The sequence below is a fragment of the Lotus japonicus genome, chromosome 6 (assembly GCF_012489685.1).
Source record: "Lotus japonicus ecotype B-129 chromosome 6, LjGifu_v1.2".
Classification (NCBI taxonomy): Eukaryota; Viridiplantae; Streptophyta; class Magnoliopsida; order Fabales; family Fabaceae; genus Lotus; species Lotus japonicus.
Genome location: NC_080046.1, coordinates 63585725 through 63605243, shown reverse-complemented (window position 1 = coordinate 63605243; position 19519 = coordinate 63585725). Strand labels below are relative to the sequence as shown.

General features: G+C 34.7%; 2 protein-coding genes across 2 annotated transcripts; one reads left to right on the top strand and one right to left on the bottom strand.

Annotated features, from left to right (window-relative positions):
- Positions 1-3263: 3263 nt before the first annotated feature.
- LOC130724574 (glycerol-3-phosphate acyltransferase 9) lies at positions 3264-8749 on the bottom strand. Its single transcript, XM_057575842.1, has 13 exons — positions 8508-8749; positions 6964-7155; positions 6737-6794; positions 6274-6392; positions 5881-5980; positions 5552-5647; positions 5347-5443; positions 4450-4537; positions 4274-4370; positions 4028-4113; positions 3822-3941; positions 3639-3737; positions 3264-3492 (listed from the first exon to the last, which is right to left on the bottom strand). The coding sequence occupies exons 2-13, from the start codon at positions 7083-7085 to the stop codon at positions 3444-3446; spliced, it is 1131 nt and encodes a 376-aa protein (XP_057431825.1). The 5' UTR covers positions 7086-7155; positions 8508-8749; the 3' UTR covers positions 3264-3443.
- A 3100-nt stretch (positions 8750-11849) lies between these two features.
- LOC130726288 (fasciclin-like arabinogalactan protein 12) lies at positions 11850-13010 on the top strand. The gene has a single exon (XM_057577532.1). The coding sequence runs from the start codon at positions 11956-11958 to the stop codon at positions 12781-12783; it is 828 nt and encodes a 275-aa protein (XP_057433515.1). The 5' UTR covers positions 11850-11955; the 3' UTR covers positions 12784-13010.
- Positions 13011-19519: the final 6509 nt, after the last annotated feature.

Below are 19519 nucleotides of genomic sequence, written 5' to 3'. Positions count from 1 at the left end.
CTATTGTGGCCTCTACTGCTAAATCATTGGCTTCGATTCTCCTCATGCAATAATATGGATTCTCCTCATGTTAAAAGCAAGGGAGTTATCTTTTGACTTGGTATGATAATGTTAATGTTTGGAAACTCGATGGATTTTCACGTTAAGAGGATAAGTGATTCTGTAAGAAGTTATAAGGAATAGCTTTTGCGAAGGGAAATGATTTTGATGTGAAACCAAACAAGATTACACGCATTACCCTTTTTTTTGAAAAAAATAATTATATTGGCTATGGTGGTACTGCTTTTAAGGTGGTTATTGAGGCTAGATTTTCCCTAAAAAATGTGTTCTCCTTCAATACATTTTTGGATAAAGGAGCTCAAAAGTGTTCATTTTTTGTTAGAGAGATAAATCAGAGTACGTTTGAGTGCGGGCCAAAGAGCACTTATTAGTACATTTTTTAGTAGAGAAACTCCAATAAGTGATTTTGTGATTTTTGTTCCGTATCCAACCGGGTTCTTTTTTTTGACGGTCCCAACCGGGTTCTTAATCCAACTTCAAGGATTGAAAATAAAAATAAGCAATGCCATACGCAATTTTTCTAACATTTCATTTCAGTATGGTTGGGAGCACTTGTATGGTTGCATAGCATGACTGGCTATGGTGTCAAGAAACAGTGAGAGTGGTGTCACAGGCTCACAGCCCATGCTGATTTTGAATATTTTAACTCTCTTGGGCTGGTCCTTTGAACACATCAATCTTTGACAAAAAAAAAACTTCGACCCCCAAAAAAATCATTAAATGAATGTACAAAAATTATTCTAGTTAAGTCTCGGACTTTGTTAGAGGAATCAAATTGAGTCATTGATTTTGATTTTCAAATCATTAAATGAATGTTTATCTATCATCAATTTTGACTAGCCAACCATTACATCATTTCTCTAATCCAACGTGTAATTTTCCGAATCAATTTTGGTCCACATAATATTTTTTAATCACTTACAATCTCACTTCTTCCTCTTCCTCGGGAGTTGGGTTTGGAGCCCCACCCCTTAGGCTTTGCACCCCACTAAAATAGATACGGAATTTAAATTTCCGTATCAATACGGAAAATAAAATTCCGTATCTGTTTTAGTATATAAAGAGTGGTTGAAAATGTGACACGCATGCTTAAATACAGTACGGAATTTTAAGTTCCGTATTCAATATGGAGAATACGGAACTTTAAATTCCGTATTTGATAAAGTGGGGTGCCAAGTCCCATAGGTGGGGTGCCAAACCCAACTCCCCTCTTCCTCCCCCCTCCATAGCTTAAACCTACCAACCCAAAAACTCATCCCAAATCTCATTCTCCATATAGCAACCAGGAAATTAGATTAGAAGAAATAAAGAATTGCAAAAAGTATCTGCCAACCCTCCCCAAAAACCAACCCCTCAATGAAATGTGGGAACTTCAAAAACCAACCCCACCACCACACACTCCCCATCCCTAACCTTAATCCAAAACACCAGCTACATCAACCCAAAACAAACAAACATGTGAGAGGAAATGAAGATAAGAAGATGAGGCAAGAGGAAGAGTGAGTAGCGATGATAGAGGTCGAGCCTCCGGAGGGGTTTCATGCTCCAACCGGAGGTGGCTGTTGAGGCCTCTGTTGGCGAAGGAGATGCTAATGATGCAAAGAGGCTAGGGTATTTTGGAAAGGAGGTGAGGCTCAAAGGAAACCAGACCAGATCTCCCCTGCTTCGCTCCAACATCATGCTCGGGCTGTCGTGGTACCACCAGAGCCATCGTACCATGGAGCTTATTTATGTACCTTACAAAAAATAATCTATGCTTTACTTCAGTGTCTATGCTTTTTGTGCAGTATATTGGCCGATATGAGTTGACACAAAGTTGACAAAAAAATCGGTACATCGAAAAGATAAATTGCTCCCTCCAGGGACATCCCTGGACCTCCCCACCTCAACTCATGTCTCGTAGCTCCCCTAACTCTTACCACTTGAGATATCATTCAAGGACAAAAAAAATTAACTTAATATTCTAACATCAATTTTTAAAGGCTTAATCCAGTTTTTGGTCCCCATCCTTTGTCATAAATATGGCTTTAGTCCCTCGCCGGAGCAAATGTGGGGATTGGTCCCCAGTTTTTGGAAAAATAGTTGGTTTTGGTCCTTCCGACCGGTTGGGTCAACGCCGGAGCTCCGCCAGCTGATGTGGCTCTTGCCACGTCAATTAATGAGCTTAGGTGGAATATTTTTTTTATTTAATTTAAAAAAAAACTCAGATTAATCACCATCATTCAATCTTCATCATCCTCAACTTCATCTTTTCTTTCCCAGAAACCCAATTTGAAACTTCCCCTAATTAAATTAAATTGATCTTCATCATCATTTCATCATCTTCATGAACATAACACAAGCACAAGCAACAACCACGCCCAGCTAGGAGAATCACAGCACCAACATATACGCAAGAACAGAATCCATAGGCACCAGAAGCTCATATCTGGTCCGCCCCAACCACCTTCTTAAACTCCCAAAAGCTCAGATCTGTCACCACCAAACTGATGCCTTCATCGCGCGAGGTTCAGATCAGCGCTTCAGGTCCTCAATCTCGTCAGTTACCACCACGCCATCGTTCTCACTTCTCTGCATGGAAGCTAAAGTTTTGAGAAGATTTGCTGAGTATCATCCATCCACCGCAGCAAATAATACCCATTTACACAAAAACAACAAAGCCAACACCTTTCTTTGCCCCGTGTTCCTTTTGCTATAAAACTCCAGCCTTTACCCATACCTGCGTGGAGGAGGTGTATTTTGATGGTGGCATCAGTTCTGGGTATTGCAAAAGAATTAAGTGAAGGAGGTTGGTGGTGCTTGATGAATATTCTTTGTGTAATATGGGTTAGAGTTATGATTTTGTGGCATTGGAGTTCTGGGTATTGCAAAAGGATTTTGTTGAATTTCCTCTTTTTAATGATTTTATTTAAATAATATGAGGTTAATTAGGGACATAATTACTGGGGCTAATTTTTTTTTAAATTTCAAAAAATAAATAAATAAAAATTCCACCTAAGCTCATTAAATGACATGGCAATGCCACATGAGCTTCCCGGAGCTCCAGCGTTGACCCTACCGGCCGGAAGGACCAAAGCCAACTATTTTGCCAAAAACTGGGGACCAATCCCCACCTTTGCTCCGGCGAGGGACTAAAGTCATATTTATGACAAAGGATGGGGACCAAAAACTGGATTAAGCCATTTTTAAAAGCCATGTAAAGATTCAGATACGACCCCACCAAAAAAATTCATCCTTAAAATGTAAATCTTCCACCAGTGTGTCCAAGGCAGCGTGCAAAAATTTCAGTTAAAGAACCTAAATGTCATAAATAGTAGCATAAAAATAAAATTAAAACAAGTGAAATATATGAGTTGGAGAGGCATAAAATACAAAGGATCACATCATTTCTCCTCCAAGCGTCGCAGCACTAGCTCGGCAAAGTTCTGCTGCCTGCAAATACATGATAACCACCAAAGATTAAATACCAGAGACATAAGAATATAAAAAATTGATAATCCAAATGATACACCTATGTCATAGGTCATGTAGAATATGACAGCATAGTGGATACCAAGAAACTAGGAAATTAAGCTTACTTTCTTTCTCTATGCTTTGGGCTAGGACGAGAATACTTCAGGTATCCATCCCAAGGAACCATTTTTAGGCCAGCACGATGTGCGATTATGTCTCTCACCCTGCATAATTACAATAAAATTGACACAATTTCAACATCTAGTGAAAGCCAAACAAGCGCAAACAATCAGGATCAGATTATGTACCTCTCTGCAAACTCGATGGCTGTCTCTCCGGGCTTCAGATTTTGTGGCTCCAAGTACCAAACATCACAAACAACAGCCCAAGATGTCATTAGCTGCAACAGATGCGTAGTGAATGATTGCCTGCAAATGCATGAAACTTAGAATCTCTATCATAAGCATTGAACAGTGAGCTTAGTAGAAATAATTTAACATTAGAAACGTCTTACTTTCGACTATTCCAAAAAGCATCTACAAATATTTTGTTGTACTTGATTGCAACTGGGCAAACTGTGCAGCCAAGTTCAAATGCACCCTAAACACCATTAAAAATTAGGTTTCAATAGAAGTTTCCTGAGTATAGGAAGAGGAAAAGAAAACATACCACGTAAAAGAATAAAAAAATGTAATGCAAAAATATGATAGCAGGACATAACTCATTTTACATTGACTGCAATTGCAAATGATTCCCATACCTTCTTGAACATGACTGTATAGTGATTATTCACGCAAGTTCCTTCAGGAAATATGAGAAGAGGGTTGTTGTCAGCTCCCTGGACATGATCCCGCAACCTGAAACATGAAAAATCATATAATAAAAATAGTAATTAGACACGAAAATATATTTTCTACTGACTATATTTATACTAACTTCCTTGCCACAATTTCTCGATCCTTTGCCTCTGTACGATTGAACCAGATACATCCTACACTCTCCAAAATGGTACTCTGCAATAATCCTGCAGAGGAGCTAAATTTTTTAATAAACTTAACAAATCATTTTTTGTCAAGATAAATTATGATAATAATTCAACAATACCAAGCTATAAGTTTCTCTAAATCATCCCTGACAGCAAGGGATATAATGCCTAAGAACAAAATGGTGTGAACCTGACCCCCCCCCCCCCCCCAAAGCACACCACCACATATATTGGGTGAACTAGTCACATTATGATAAGATTCTACCCCATATTACAAGGGTCTATGAGAGCAATGCAGGGGAAAATAACCCTGCATCCTAAATCTGAATAGGAGAGTTAGTTGTTACTTGTTAGTAGTAACTTGTTAATTGTAACAAAATACTATCCTAGCTGTCATAGTTAGTTAGGATTACTATTAGCATGGAAATAACTACCCTGATGCTATAAATAGGAAAGGAAAAATGGGAAAAGGTAGGAAATTAGTGGGATACTGGGAAGTAGTGGAGAGAACTGGGTCTCTCGAAAATCCAGGAGGTAATACTTTCTTTTCCTCTGTTTTCCAATTCTGGAGAATAAGAGACTTTTCTCAAAAATTCTTCTTTCATTCAATTCTTCTACCAATTAGTAGCTAGAACATGAGTGTAATTATATACACACCAACATACACAATTAATTTGATGAACTAAAGAGCTATCAATTATATACATGCCAGTTCTTATCATATTCGCTTAGTGGTTAGAACATGAGTGTAATTATATACCAATGCTTAAAACATAAAGCTTCTTATCCAATATGAAGGAATAAGTTTTGTGTAATATGTTCTACACAAGATAGCTCTATATGCTTACCAACCCATCCTGGGTGCTTCTGCATAATAACAGCAAATGCAGTCATCTGTTCTAAGACAATGAAATCAATCATGGAAGTATGGTTGGCCACAAAAACCTATTAAACAAATGAAGGGAAAGCTCCTATTAGTAAGAAGTAACTTTTACTCCAGCTTGAATACGTAAAGAAGGATAAAATGACAAAATCAGTAAATGTTAGACAAACCTGTTTCGGTCGCCTGCTAGGCCTTGGCCCATGGTACTTGACAACTCCAGTCCAAGAGGCAACAAAGAAACTGCATATCATCTCTACCAAAGTCCTCTGAAGGAAACAACCAATTTAAATACAATTAATTTGATGAACTGAAGGTCAATGCAAAGAGAGTGCATGTTAAAGACTAAACTGAATAAAAAAAAATTAAAATTCGAAAGGGTCATTTACATTTCAAGCTCTTAGAATGGTCATTTACTGTAGTTTTAGTAGTGTGTAAGAGTACAGACAGAGTATTTAAATAAGAAAAGGTGAAATAAAGCCAAAATAAGTTGAATATGCACCTCAATGCTTCTCCTCAACTTGTCATGTCCTTTCAATAGGAAGTGCACTGGAATGAAGGATGAAAGAAATATTATCCATCCTATTGTTAACACTAGAACCCTGCAGAGTCAATTAGGATGGCATCACTTTGCCAGAGAAAATGACAGAAAAGGAATCATTAACATGAAAAGAAGCAAAGAGAGACAAATAGGCCAAATACGAAAGGTGAATTAGATAGTGAAAATTGAAGTTCAAATCATATCCTAAAAGTTATAAATTTATAATTCATAACATAATGTCAATCTCATTGCTTAATTACAAAAGAGCAAAGGCATCTAAAATCAGCTATCTAGATCCTATAATAGCTAGATTTGTGGTTACTATATGATGCCTGGCTTTAGAAAGAAGCTGACCTTGAAGGGAACAAAATCAAATATCGAACCACAACTCCAAAACACCACAAAGGAAACAAATAAATATTCCAATTCCATGGCTCAGGAGGATTTGACTTGAAGCATCTCGTGAATGTGTCCTGTCCAACATAAAAAGTTCAGAACAGGTGAGCAAACCACCAACGTCTAACCGGAGAGCAGAAAAAGGTCTTAGATATAACAAAATAAGACAATAACTTTAAGATTCCGTATAGACACATATATTACACACACACACATTCGCTGACATTGAGCTTTAAAATATAAGTTTGCTGATTATCAAGAATACCCTAAAGAAAGATGAGAAGGAAACATAAAATTTGAGATGAAGATATTTGTGGAAGCAAGACACTGTACAGTTTTATAACAATTTCATCGTAATTGGTTCTCAAAAAGAAAATCACTGATATAAAACAGTGAACGAAATATGAGGGACAAAGCTTACATCTACAATAGCACCCGCCGCCTCAGATAAAGTAGGAGAAATGTCTAGCAAATCAAACCTGAAAAAACATTCCACAAGAAAGGAGAAAACTATGAATGTTAAATGACAACTAAAACTCCATTCTCCAAAAATATCAAGAGAAGAAAATACTGCTTCTTATTGAATTCCCAGTGTACGTGCAAATCCAAATAACAGCACAAGCAGAATATGGAAAAGAGAAGGCATACAGGCGAAGCTTGCCATGAGGTTCTTGTTGAATAAGGGCTCCTGATGGGAGGTAATCTTCAATGTTGGGTCGATCAAGATCCAACTCAGAACTTGAAGACTTGAGTGTCCCAGAGCTATTCATCACTGTCGTACTATCACTTCTTCTAGTGATTTCTCAAAGTGAAAGGTGAGGTTAAAGGGGACTTTAGATCCTGAAAATTGACCCATTTTTCACTTTAGTAGTGCAGTTACAGAAAAAATAATTGATTCAATTGAATCCTTAATAAATTCAGAAATTTCAGTCAAGATTTTTTACATTATTAGAAAATTACACGCCTAAAGATATCCTATAAAATAGAAAAATCGGAATAAACTATGAAACATTGAAAAAAAAAATTGTGGCAAGGAAAATGTCATACAGAAATTGAGAGAAAATTAACAAGACAAGCATCAAGAACTAACACATCACTATTGAGTCTTTAGTGACAACCTATGGGAAATATAAAGTGACATCAAGAACAATCCAATATATGCATGCATTTCAATTATTCATTTCTGAACCATAAACACAAGGCAGTGAACACATTGAGACCTAATCCAAGAAATTAACGCCTCGCACTGAAGGCTACTTTCCACTAATCATTTTCATTACTAAATATGCTCATAAGTTTTAAAGTGAAAAGGAAAATGCTTAAACCTATAGTTCCTGGTACTAAGGATTACCAACTACTTAGAAAAAGAGATTAAAATGGGAACAAAGTAGAGTGTTGAGAATGTGAAAGTGAAATCAAAAGTATGAGGCCTCTTTCCGTAAGAAGGTTGAATGAAAAATAAACTATTTTATTGATTAAGTAGTGTCAGCAATCACTAATATAAAAGAACTCATGAAAGAATTGCAAGCAACTAGCAGAAGGATAAAAAATCCTCCCAATCTCTTAGCAAATCCCAAATAGCAAAAGCTTTCACATGAGCAGAACATTACATAGAAGCCAAAAAAAAAAAAAAAATCAATGGCACACCAAAATTGCATTAAAAACTCCAGTACCTAAGCATTCTATCCTGAAAACAACAAAACTATTCTCATGAACATCTCCAATTTTCCATTCAACCATGCAAATCCCATCCCATAGATAACTCAAGGCATGCCAATACTAAATTGAAGACCAAAAACAACAACACCATCAGTCCATAGCCCAACATATTTAACTTAAAACATAGCTATAACATCCTTAATCAACACTACAATAACAGTAAAACTACCAACTAAAATTCCAATCTCAGCTTCAACAGTATCCAGAATCCCCAAAAAAAAAACATGAAAAATTAAACTTAACTCATTTGATCAAATGGGTTCCATGAAATCAGAGAAAGAATTTAGAAGCCAATACATGCAGCAAGAAACACACATCGAATTAACAAAATCAGTATTACTGCGTGTAACAAATTGACAACTAACTAATTATTCACCAAAACGGAGAAGCAGGTGAAGGAAAATATTATTATCTTTCGGTGCATCGGAAAAAACGATGAATGAAGAGATTGAGATTTGAGAACGAAGCCTTACATGGATCGATAGTGAGGCTTTTTGGCTACGCGATGGGGAGTGTGTGGTCGGGAAGGAGGGGAGTGGAAGAAAGGGTGGTGGAATGATCACCGGCGGCGGCGGAACAGAGGGTGTGAGGTGGTGGGGCCGGTCGCGCACTCCATGGAAGCGATCTGCTCTGCTTCTGAATGTTTTTTTAAGGTGCTTGTTTGTGGATTGTTGTGACTTGTGAGTGCCAATGTGTTGTGAAATGGGTGACTCTAATGTTTCATTTATTTTTAGTTTTGACCCTTTCTTACTTTCATTTATTTATTTTGGGATTTGCATCTTCTAATCTCCTACTGTGACTTGAATTTCAAGTGAAATATTATATTGTGTTAATTCAGATAGATATAAAATTTCACATGAGAATAATATATGGGACAGTTTTTACATGAGGTTTTTAATACTTAGTTTTGTGGCTATGATCCTTGTGATCTTGTTTGATTGGTTGAGGAAATAAGGTGCACTTAGTTGATTGGGTGATAGATATTAGTTGATATTAATTTTTTTCTTATGACGTTGGTTGAGTGATTTCTGCTGTGATATTAATTGGGTGACTTCACTTGACATATATACACACACATATATATATATATATATTTTACATTATAAAGATAAACTGTATCATTTAGGGATTGATCTCTAGACTCTTTCCTCATCAACTCATATTTTACCTTCATATTTAATTTAATTGATAATGTGATCTTTGATATTTTGCTTTTTGTTACAAGAGAGGTGTTTGTGCAATTTTTTTTAATGTTAACTTATTACAAGTTCTTTAAGATGCCTTCAAGAGAAGAGTTTTCAACGTGTAGAAGAAAAGGTGCTTCAACCTACTAGTTTTTGTTTTGATAGATAAATGTTAGTTGTTATTAATGTTAGTAAATTAGTCTCTTTTCAGGGTTCGAACCCTTAACCCTTCATTTCACGCAACCCTTATGTTTCATAACTCTTATCACTTGAGCTAACCATTGGGATTCGAGAACAAGAAGGCACTAGAGCGCATACTGATGATATTGGTTGGTATTCCCTCCAAATTCTAAAGGTAGGGTAGAGGTAGGGTCGTGGAAGCCATAAGGAAAATTAGGCAAATGCCTAAGGCCCCAATTTTTTCATATTATCCATAGGCCCCAATTTTTTTAACAATAACCAAAGAAAAAATTGGAAAATTACTCTATATAGTTTACATGATCAACTACTTATTAGGAAGAAAATATTGAAAACAAATGAAACAACAAAGTTAAAGAGAAAATGGTTCTTATCATTTATTTAAAAAATTATAAAAAATGAATTTGCATTGACTTATAATCCACACACAAAAAAAATAGTCATCGAAATTGACATAGAACCAAAATTTCGCGAAAAATGAAAAGTTCATAAAAAGCCTCATTTTGATGAAAATATTAGTAGTGAGATCACACATTCATCTAAAGAATCTTTTCGCATTGAGTATTTTTTATACATACTAGATCAATCAATTAATTCTCTTGAAACACGATGAGCCTATATTAGATTTTTTTCCAAATGTAAATATTACCTATAGAATTTTATTTACAATTTCTGTAACGGTTGCTACTACTGAAAGAAATTTTTCAAAATTAAAATTTCTTAAATCATATCGACAGTGTTAGCTATTTAATTTATCTATTGAAAACGAAATGTTAAAATTGTTGATTATAAAACTATTATAAATGATTTTGCAGCTCAAAAAGCTAGAAGGTTAATATAAAGTAATTGAAAATTTATATGATATATTAAGTATCTTTAAGCCCTAAACGATTTTCGCCTTAAGCCCCCAAATGTCTATACACGGCCCTAGGTAGAGGGCACTAGAGCGCTTAACCTTAAGATTCAGAATCCGTAATAAATGAAGATGTATTGGTCTATAGCACTTTTATAAAGATTCATTTTGTCTATTGAGTTGATGGAGTTTTCTTGTGGCTTCATAATGCATTGATGATGTTATTTAAGTGTTATTATTGACTTATTGAATTAGGGAATGCCACTAACTATGTGGGGAGTTACGACCATTGAAAAGTTAGGATTACGTTTTAATGTCGGGGGAAGGGATGATGCCCGTGTTTTGGCCGAGTTTGGGTTGTTAAACTCGGAGAGTACACGGTCCCTCAAGTCCTAATCATTGAGCTTAATGAACTTGGAGTGTGACCCATCCATAGGCAACGCTAAACTCGGAGGATAGAGTTGGCACTTGGCACTATGGAGCACTTGTACCTGGCAAAGGTAGAAATAGTGTTGCTTGTAAATTTTGTGGCAGTTGGTACTCTTTTGAGGTGCTTCTTGAGGCTAGATTTCCCTAAAAATATGTTCTTCAATCAGGGCCACCATTTTTTCAATACTACAGTACTGTGATGCTTCAAATGAATGTTTTCTTTTCCTCTAATACATTTGTGGATAAAGTAATTTTATTTACTCAAATGTCAAAAGTTTTCAGATTTGGTGTGACGGATAATTTAATCAAACTTCAAGGATTGGAAAAATAAGCAATTTCAGACAGTTTTTCTCTGACATTTGATACAAGTATGGGAAATTTGCTCTTGAGCTTCATCCAATAGATATAATCTCGCTACGACACCATTTGTTGTGTGTTTGCATAGCATGATTGGCTATGGTGTCAAGAATTACTCCTCCCCTAAAGTGTGATGTGAGTGTGTTTCAGATCCTTAAATGAACTTAATGGGTGTATAAAAAAGGTGGCGTCTATGGTAGTTCACTACAAAGGACTATCCTAGTGGATACTGTAATTTAAAATCTATGTCTAGTGTAACAATATGTTCTATCATAAACAGCTATTTTTATTCATTGATTTGATTTCACACCTGTCTCACCTGAATGAAAATGGAGTGTTTCCTTATCTGCTTTATTGAGCACCTTTCATCACCTCACAACCAAACTTCTCATTCATTAATCCCTGCAATTTCAAGCAAAGCTTACTAGTTACTCTTGAGTGTATGTTTGGTTTGACGTTGGTGCAAACGCTAACCTAATTTCATGTATCTCAAGGTATCATCAGAGAAGTCAGAATTTACTACGTTAAGTTTAATGTAGATCGGAGAAACATAATCTTGCCATTTTAAGTTCAATGTGGATTCACGTTTAGTTCAAGGGAAATGTACGCAAGCACTTAAGCTCCAAATTGCATTCTCAATCGCCTGATCTATCTGCCTTGATGCACCACCTGAATCTCCAAGCTAGATAAGATAAATCATCATATTATTATTGGTTATGTTCATGCATCAAACCTTGTAAAGTTGTACCTAACTATCAATCACTTGGTATGTATAAAATCACTCAGCTCCATTTCACCTCCAACACAGCAAAACATTCATTGTAATAACAATAGCAACCTTACATTTTGCATCTTTCCAAAAGCAGAAAAGCAACCAAGCCAGAACTTTCAATTAAGAAGATGAAGCAAGCTATCTTCTTCTCACTTCTCCTATTTGCTCCCATCTTTTTCACCACCATTTCAGCCCAATCACCAGCTGCATCCCCAAAAAAATCCCCTGCAAAACCCTCCCCAGCATCACTAGCTCCAGCACCAGCAAAACCATTAGTCCCCTCACTGCCCCAATCACCCTCTTCTGATTCTTCCGGCCAAGACATCATCAAAATCCTCAGAAAAGCAAAATCATTCAACACGCTGATTCGCCTTCTCAAAACCACACAAATCATCAACCAGGTCAATGCACAATTGGTAACAACAAAAAATGGTGGTTTAACCATTTTAGCACCAGATGATGGTGCCTTTTCACAGCTCAAAGCTGGGTACTTCAACTCTCTGGACGGTCGCCAACAAAAGGAACTGATACAGTTCCATGTTCTTCCACAATATGTGTCAAGTTCAAATTTTGATGCCCTGAGCAACCCTGTTCTGACACTTGCAAGTGATAGCCCAAAAGGGTATCAGATCAATGTTACAGCTTATGGGAACAGTGTGAACATTTCAACTGGGGCGGTTAATGCAACACTCACTGGCATTGTGTACTCGGATAAAACACTTGCTATATATCATGTGGACAAGGTGCTTGTTCCTCTGGATTTCTCTAAGCCTAAGTCTCCTGCTCCTGCACCCACTCTTGCGAATGCGCCGAAATCCGATAAGGATAACTCATCTGATGAAGATGGTGATGATCAGGGAGCAAAGAAGGCCACTTCTGGTGCCATCAAGTTGATTAGCGTTCAAGGAACAATGTTGATGTCCCTTGGAATTGCTTTTGTTGCTGCTGTACTGTAATGGTCTCCAGTTGAGGAAGGCTGATTCATTTGCAGGCTGTTCCTGATGTTCTGTTCTGAACCAGAGCTGTTATTTTCGTGAAATTTTTTATTTATGCTCTTTTTTCTTGGTTTTTGTATGTGTTGTTGTGGAAACTGGGAAGAGTGATTGTTTGAGAAATGAGAACTATGTGAACCATTGTTTTGTTGTTATACATGAATTGAATACTTGGACATTAAGCTTTTGAATTGATTGTCCTCATTTTTATTGGGAATTTGAGACCAGGGTACAGCATGCTGTTCTTATTTAAAGGGCAAAATCTCAAAATTGATAAAGAGTTCATCATGATTGTAGATTTGTTTTAGTGTGCGTTTGAACCGTAAAATGCTTTCAAACCAACAGAACCATCAAGTTAAGTAATAGTAGTATATGCTCGTGTTTACGAAAAAAACTTAGCTGCTAGAAATAACCTTACCGGAATATAAATGTTCTTGATTCAAATATCCTTGCACAAAATTATGGGATGTTATATGCTTCCTTATTGAGTTTTCTATGTTATAAATTTGACTTGATATCTTATTTTGGATAGTGATACATTTACTCATTTCAAGAAACAACTTTAACATTTTCTTCCTACATTTCATAGTGAAATTCACAAAAAGACTATGATAGTGAAAATTGGTTAGTGGACTCATTTTAGATGATGAAGTAAGTCATTAGTGTGCATTTGAATAAAAATAAATAAGAGATATCAAACCAACAGAACCATCAAGTCAAGTAATATGTTTCTGTGTACGAAAAAATACTTAGCAGCTATAAATAACCTAACTAGGATATAAATGTTCTTCTTTTCAAAAAAAAAAAAAAAAGGATATAAATGTTCTTGGTTCAAATATCCTCACACAATTATGAGATGTTAATCATGTTTACATGTTATATGCTTCCTTATTGAGCTTTCTATGTTAAAAATTTGATTTGATATCTTAGTTTGGATAGTGATGCATTTACTCATTTCAAGAAACAACTTAAACATTTTCTTCCTACATTTCATCGTGAAATTCACAAAAAGGCTATGACAGTGAAAATTGGTCAGTGGACTCATTTTAGATGATGAAGTAAGTCATTATATCACTAATAGTGATTACTTAATTTCAAAAAAGTCAATAAAAATAACTTAATCAATGATGTGATTCTCGGTTTTTTTTTGGGTCAAAACAGTACCTATGGGCTAAACCAGTGGAGTGATCCATGGCCCATTCCCTATGGGCTATGAGTAACGGCTAATTAGCTTGCTGCCTTTTTTTTTTTTACAAAAGTTGCTTGCTGCTTATATATACTTACTTCATGTTTTAAAAGGATCAAAGAAGTCTCTTGACCCCAAAATTTGTTTTTGTAAGAAGTCTTCATGGACCAATGGAGAGAGTAAAGATTGACCATAAAAAAAAATTGGAGAGAGTAAAGCTTAAATATACAATTTTGATCTTTAAACACCCTAGCAATACTTCCACCTATCATGCACTCCATTTTCCCTTCTATTTAATTATTTTCTTATCTATATTACTTATATATCTTATTTTCTTTCTAACTATATTAAAATCAACCATATTTCTTAATTTTAGAATGCAATGGAATGTTCTTCCAACTATCTGTAATTGAGTAACAATTGCCTCTCTTCTGGTCTTATTTTTGTAGGACCAGCCGTGTTGACTTTCATACATATACAGATATACTTGCTCTTCTTTTGAAATTAATAATTAAGAAGATGTATTGATATGAGTACATGCATTATTGTAATTTCCACGATACATGCAAGAACACGTTTGAGGTCCAAAATTCTCCATTACTTAGTTATATTTTTGAATGAAATCCTTATTCAAAAAGGCATGCATACTTTTAAGCCACAGAAAAGGCAACGTAGGTTATTAACAACTACAAATTTGGTTTAAGTCTCCGCTTTCATCTGTGGTTCACATTACCAAATTGATTCCTTTTTTTTAAATCTAATTCAATAAATATATATACCCTATATATATAGCACATTTATATATGCTGCAACCACAATATTAAATTGATGACTTTGGCCTTCCTTCGTTGATAGGGAAGAAATTGTTTGTTGTTAATTAACCATTTGATTTGAAATTTCCGTGGTCGGTCATTTTATTCACCAGGAAAATCTGAACCCCTTGTGCCTTCCCTGAAAGGGCAAGCATTTCATTAAAGTTTAAACTTTAAAACACTGCATACTTTTTTCCCCAACATATGCCACTTGTCAAAATCTCATGCTGACCAAAATGCACTTTTTCTATAGGTTTAGTTCAAGTGTGTGGAACCATAATTAGAATTTAGGACCAGGAATATTCAGGTATTACAAATAATACCGTTTTTTCAGTATCAAGAAAAATTACTTTTACACTATGTAACCAAATATTATGTTCTTTTTGTTTTTTTTTAATGCTCCACTTTTAGGGTTTCAAGGATCAAATCCCAAAAAAAAAACAGGGAAAAATACAAAGCTATTATATATAGGGCTCGATATCAGACCACGCATAAGAGCTTGTTTGTATTTCAGTTTTCATAAGGTTGGCACACATTTTCTTAGAACCTTGTCTCTAGTGGGTTGAAAAGAAAAGAAAAAACGCATGTCTTGTTTGGTCGCCACTCACACAAACAGACACTAAGGTAGCGTTTGGTAGACAGGTACGAAGAGAACGGAACAGGACACATGGGTTCCGTTATGTGTTTGTCGTGTTTTTAAGATGGAACGGAACGGGACAAAAGGCTTCAGGAACGGGACACTTTGGTTCCCTGGAAAAGGGTGGAACGGAAGGGAACGGAACGAAACACTCTCTTAAAACTTTTGCAAGTTCAAAAATACCCCTAATTTATATTTGAAATTTTATGTATCTAAACAATTTAAAATCACTTATAAAATTGAAAGCACTTATTATATATGTAGACAAAATAAAATAAAAATCTACTTTTTCAAAAAAAATCACTTAAAATTAAATCAATTATTTTTTCAAAAGTAAAATCACTTTTTATAAGCAATGATAAACGAGTCAATTAGAGTGCGTTTGATTCAACTTGTTTTGGAAAAATCACTTTTTAATCAAAAAATCACTTTTAAAATCAAAAAAATCACTTTTTAAATCAAATATCACTTTTTGTGTTTGTTTCAGATGAAACTGAAAACAGATTATTTGAAACAGTTACTTTAGCTTATCATGAAAACCTATGATGATAGATGAGAGGAGATAAAAAAAAGTGATTTTAATTAGAGTAATCAAACATGAATCAACTTAATTAAAATAAAATCAATTATTTTTTCAAAAGTAAAATCAGTTTTTGTAAGCAATGATAAACGAGCCAATTAGAATGCGTTTAATTCAACTTATTTTGGAAAAATCACTTTTTGTGTTTGTTTCAGCTGAAGCTGAAAACAAATTATTTGAAACAGTTACTTTAGCTTATAATGAAAATCTATGATGATAGATGAGGGGAATCAACTTACGCTTTTCTCAAAATCTCTTAAAAAATTATAGTTAAAAATCAATATTTTTAATCTAAATAAACGAACTTAAAATAGCTTAAATAGATAATTAGGTTTCTGCTTTTTTCAATAGCATACTAAAACAACTTAAACAATATATAAGTGATTGTTTTAAAGAAATAAGTGATTATTTCATGAAGTAAGCAATAACAAACGGTTTATATGCAAAATGTTCAATTGAGTTCAATTTGTTTTCCTCAATCAAATATTAAACATGCAAGGTTATATATGTAATTAAAATCATGGTTCTGTTCTATTGACTTGGAGTTACCAAACACAACACATAGAACATTATTGTCCTGTTCCATCCTGTTCTGTTCCGTTCCATTCTGTTCTGTCCTGTTCCGTTCCGTCACCAAACGCTACCTAAACAATTTGCTCAACGAAACAATGAAGCTCAAAGCTTCATGCACGCTTAATTGAGGGAAAATATGAGTAGGGTAATTATTTAACTATACAATTTAGGATGTATTATGAACGGTTTAATTAAGAGAACTTGCTTAAGTGAAATTTTATCATAAAGAACACTGATGATTAAAAAGTCATAGATTTATAGTAGAGTGCAATAGTGCAAGTATGGTTTTTGTTGTCAGCAGTTAATTAAGTTGCCGTTTGGAGCGGTGGTTTATAGTCAAAAGCGGCATTTACCTCCAAATAACAGCTAAGCTAAGCTTAATTCCATAATTGCGTTTGCGTGGTCCCATCACTTTTCTCAAGTCAACCTCTCCACTCTTGAAACTTCAGAGTTCAGACCAAACGTGTTCATCTTCACTTTTGATTATTTAATATTTAAATCTTTTTTTTCTAGTTAACGTTTTAATAATAGTAATTTTTAATGCAAAATATATCAGCACTAAAATAATTCAATTGAAGATCGTATTTTCTTCTTGAAAAAATATCGTAATTTTCAATTATTCCATTCGATCTTAAGTATATCTTAGGTACACTTGTCGGCCAAAAATAATCACCTATTTCAGTGGTCACAAAACACGTACTGTCTCATTTTTAAAAAAAATATGAATTATCCAATATTTTTATTGTTGGAACAATATGACAAAATTAGGTAATTAACAACCTGAGCAGGTAATAATAATAATTTACTACACAAGGAAAATTAAACTTTATTCTCCAACAAACAACAAAAGATAATCTTTTTTATAGCCTTATAGCAGAGGATCAAACCTCTTGTCTTGAGAGCATGTTTCACTTTGTTCATGTTATAGTATATTTTTCACTATCATGATGATTAAGACTATTATGATGATTAAGTGTCTGTTTACTTTAGCGGTGGGAGCGTTGTAAACACGTCTTAAAGAAACCTATAATTTGGAGTGTTTGAATTCAAGTAGTGGGAATGCACATTTTAACAGTCCAAACGCCCTCCTAAACGGACCCTAATAGTATGTTTGTTTTGCGTTTTCTCTTATCATAATCGATTATGAGATTAATTTCTATGCACCGACGGTGTAAATAAGTTTTACACCATCATTCAATCACATCCCTCCATTTTGTTAGCTTACAATTAATTTTAAATTTAAGAATATCTAAAAATAGGAAATGGAAGGTTGTGATTGAATGATGGTGTAAAACTTTTTACACCGTCGGTGCATAGAAATTAATCTCATCGATTATAGTCTCTTAAAAGCAACTAATATATAGTTGCTTACCTATCATTAAAGGTTGGAATAAACTAGATTGTTCATAGGGTTTTATGATCTAACTTACATTAGGCTCATGTTAGATTAAACTAATAAATAAATAAGACTTTTTAAAAAGTATGTTTAGTTAAAAAATGCTAGACTTGGGGCAAGGGTGTTTATCGGGATGCAAAAGGCCAGTGAATGTTCGGGTTCCAGAACTCGGGGCATGGCAGTAGCGCGTCCGTGGTAGAGACTATGGCTCTATGTGATGGGCTCCTGGTGGCGTGGGGTAAGGGTGTTCGTTGGCTGGAGTGTGAGGTTGATAGCTTGGACTTGGTCAAGGTGATGAATGACACAAATTTGGGGAGATTTGTTCCAAAAATTGCTCAAGTCCAGAGAATGCTTCGTTGGCAATGGAAGGTCTCACTGCATGGTATCCATAGGGATAGTAATAGAGTTGCAGACTACTTGACAAAATCACCTTGTGTGGCTTTGGGACGTAGAGTTTTAGAAGCACTTTGTCATGAACTTCAAGTTCTTTTGTTAAGGGACTCTATTAGGGTTCTTTTGTTTTATTGTCTTTGTTTAGCTTTCCGATGTATTGAAGAAAAAAAAATGCTAGACTCAAACTATTCAAACGCTTTGTGAGTTTACTAGGTTAGCATATTTAAATTAATCATAAATCTTATCATTGTTAAGTTATATTTTTCTCACAATATCATATTGATATTATATATTTTTTTATATTTTTAAATATTCAAACAAGATATAAAGAAATTATCATGTAAATAGTAACCCTACGAGTTCAAGTTTAAGGAGAACCATACCAGATCTGAAAAATAAATATTATGACAAATAAGAGAGCATACTTAAATTTTAATTTTTTTTAAGTAGATTAGACCTATTTACTCAAAGTCTAGTTCAATCCAATATATTCTCATTACTGTAATAAATTCAATTTGCTAGTACTCCGTTTTTATATGCTACTATAAAAAAAAAAATTCTATATACCATCAGAAACACTTTTGTAATGGTCAACATATTACCCATTTTAGAATTAAAGCAAGCATTAGCATTCAGCAAAGTAATAAAAAGCGCAAAAACGGTAAGTAAAATCCATCCTTATATTTATTTCCTTACCTTATGGGGCATGATACACACATATCAAGGAACTGCAAACAGTGTAGACTTTATGAAAGTCTGATATTCATATCACATAACCTAACCAAGAAAAGCAAAAAAAGAAAAAAAGAAGGGCATCACTCACACAAAGTCAAAGGCTCAAAGCCAAAACAACAACCCTACGCAATGCCAGCAAAGACCCCCAATGTTTCATGTCCCCATCCATTACCATTTAAGCCTTGTCTGACACAAAAGTATCAGTGACCAAATCCTATTCCAAGAACACCATAACTGTAATTTCACTCAAAAGCTGAACCCTTTGAAGGCTTGACAAGATAAAGTTAATCAACATAAACTAACCCATCTTTAATTTATTAACCTCTTCTTTTGTTGTGTCTGTACTATTTCTTTCCTACCCCGGAAAAAAAGAAAAAAAAACCAATGG

Excerpts from the sequence above, each read along its gene's own strand:
- LOC130724574 (XM_057575842.1), bottom strand. The coding sequence starts at position 7,085 with ATGAATAGCTCTGGGACACTCAAGTCTTCAAGTTCTGAGTTGGATCTT. Across the intron at positions 5,444-5,551 it reads CTAGCAGGCGACCGAAACAG|GTTTTTGTGGCCAACCATAC; the intron begins GTTTGTCTAACA and ends TTTGTTTAATAG. Across the intron at positions 4,371-4,449 it reads CGAGAAATTGTGGCAAGGAA|GTTGCGGGATCATGTCCAGG; the intron begins GTTAGTATAAAT and ends TTCATGTTTCAG.
- LOC130726288 (XM_057577532.1), top strand. The coding sequence starts at position 11,956 with ATGAAGCAAGCTATCTTCTTCTCACTTCTCCTATTTGCTCCCATCTTT.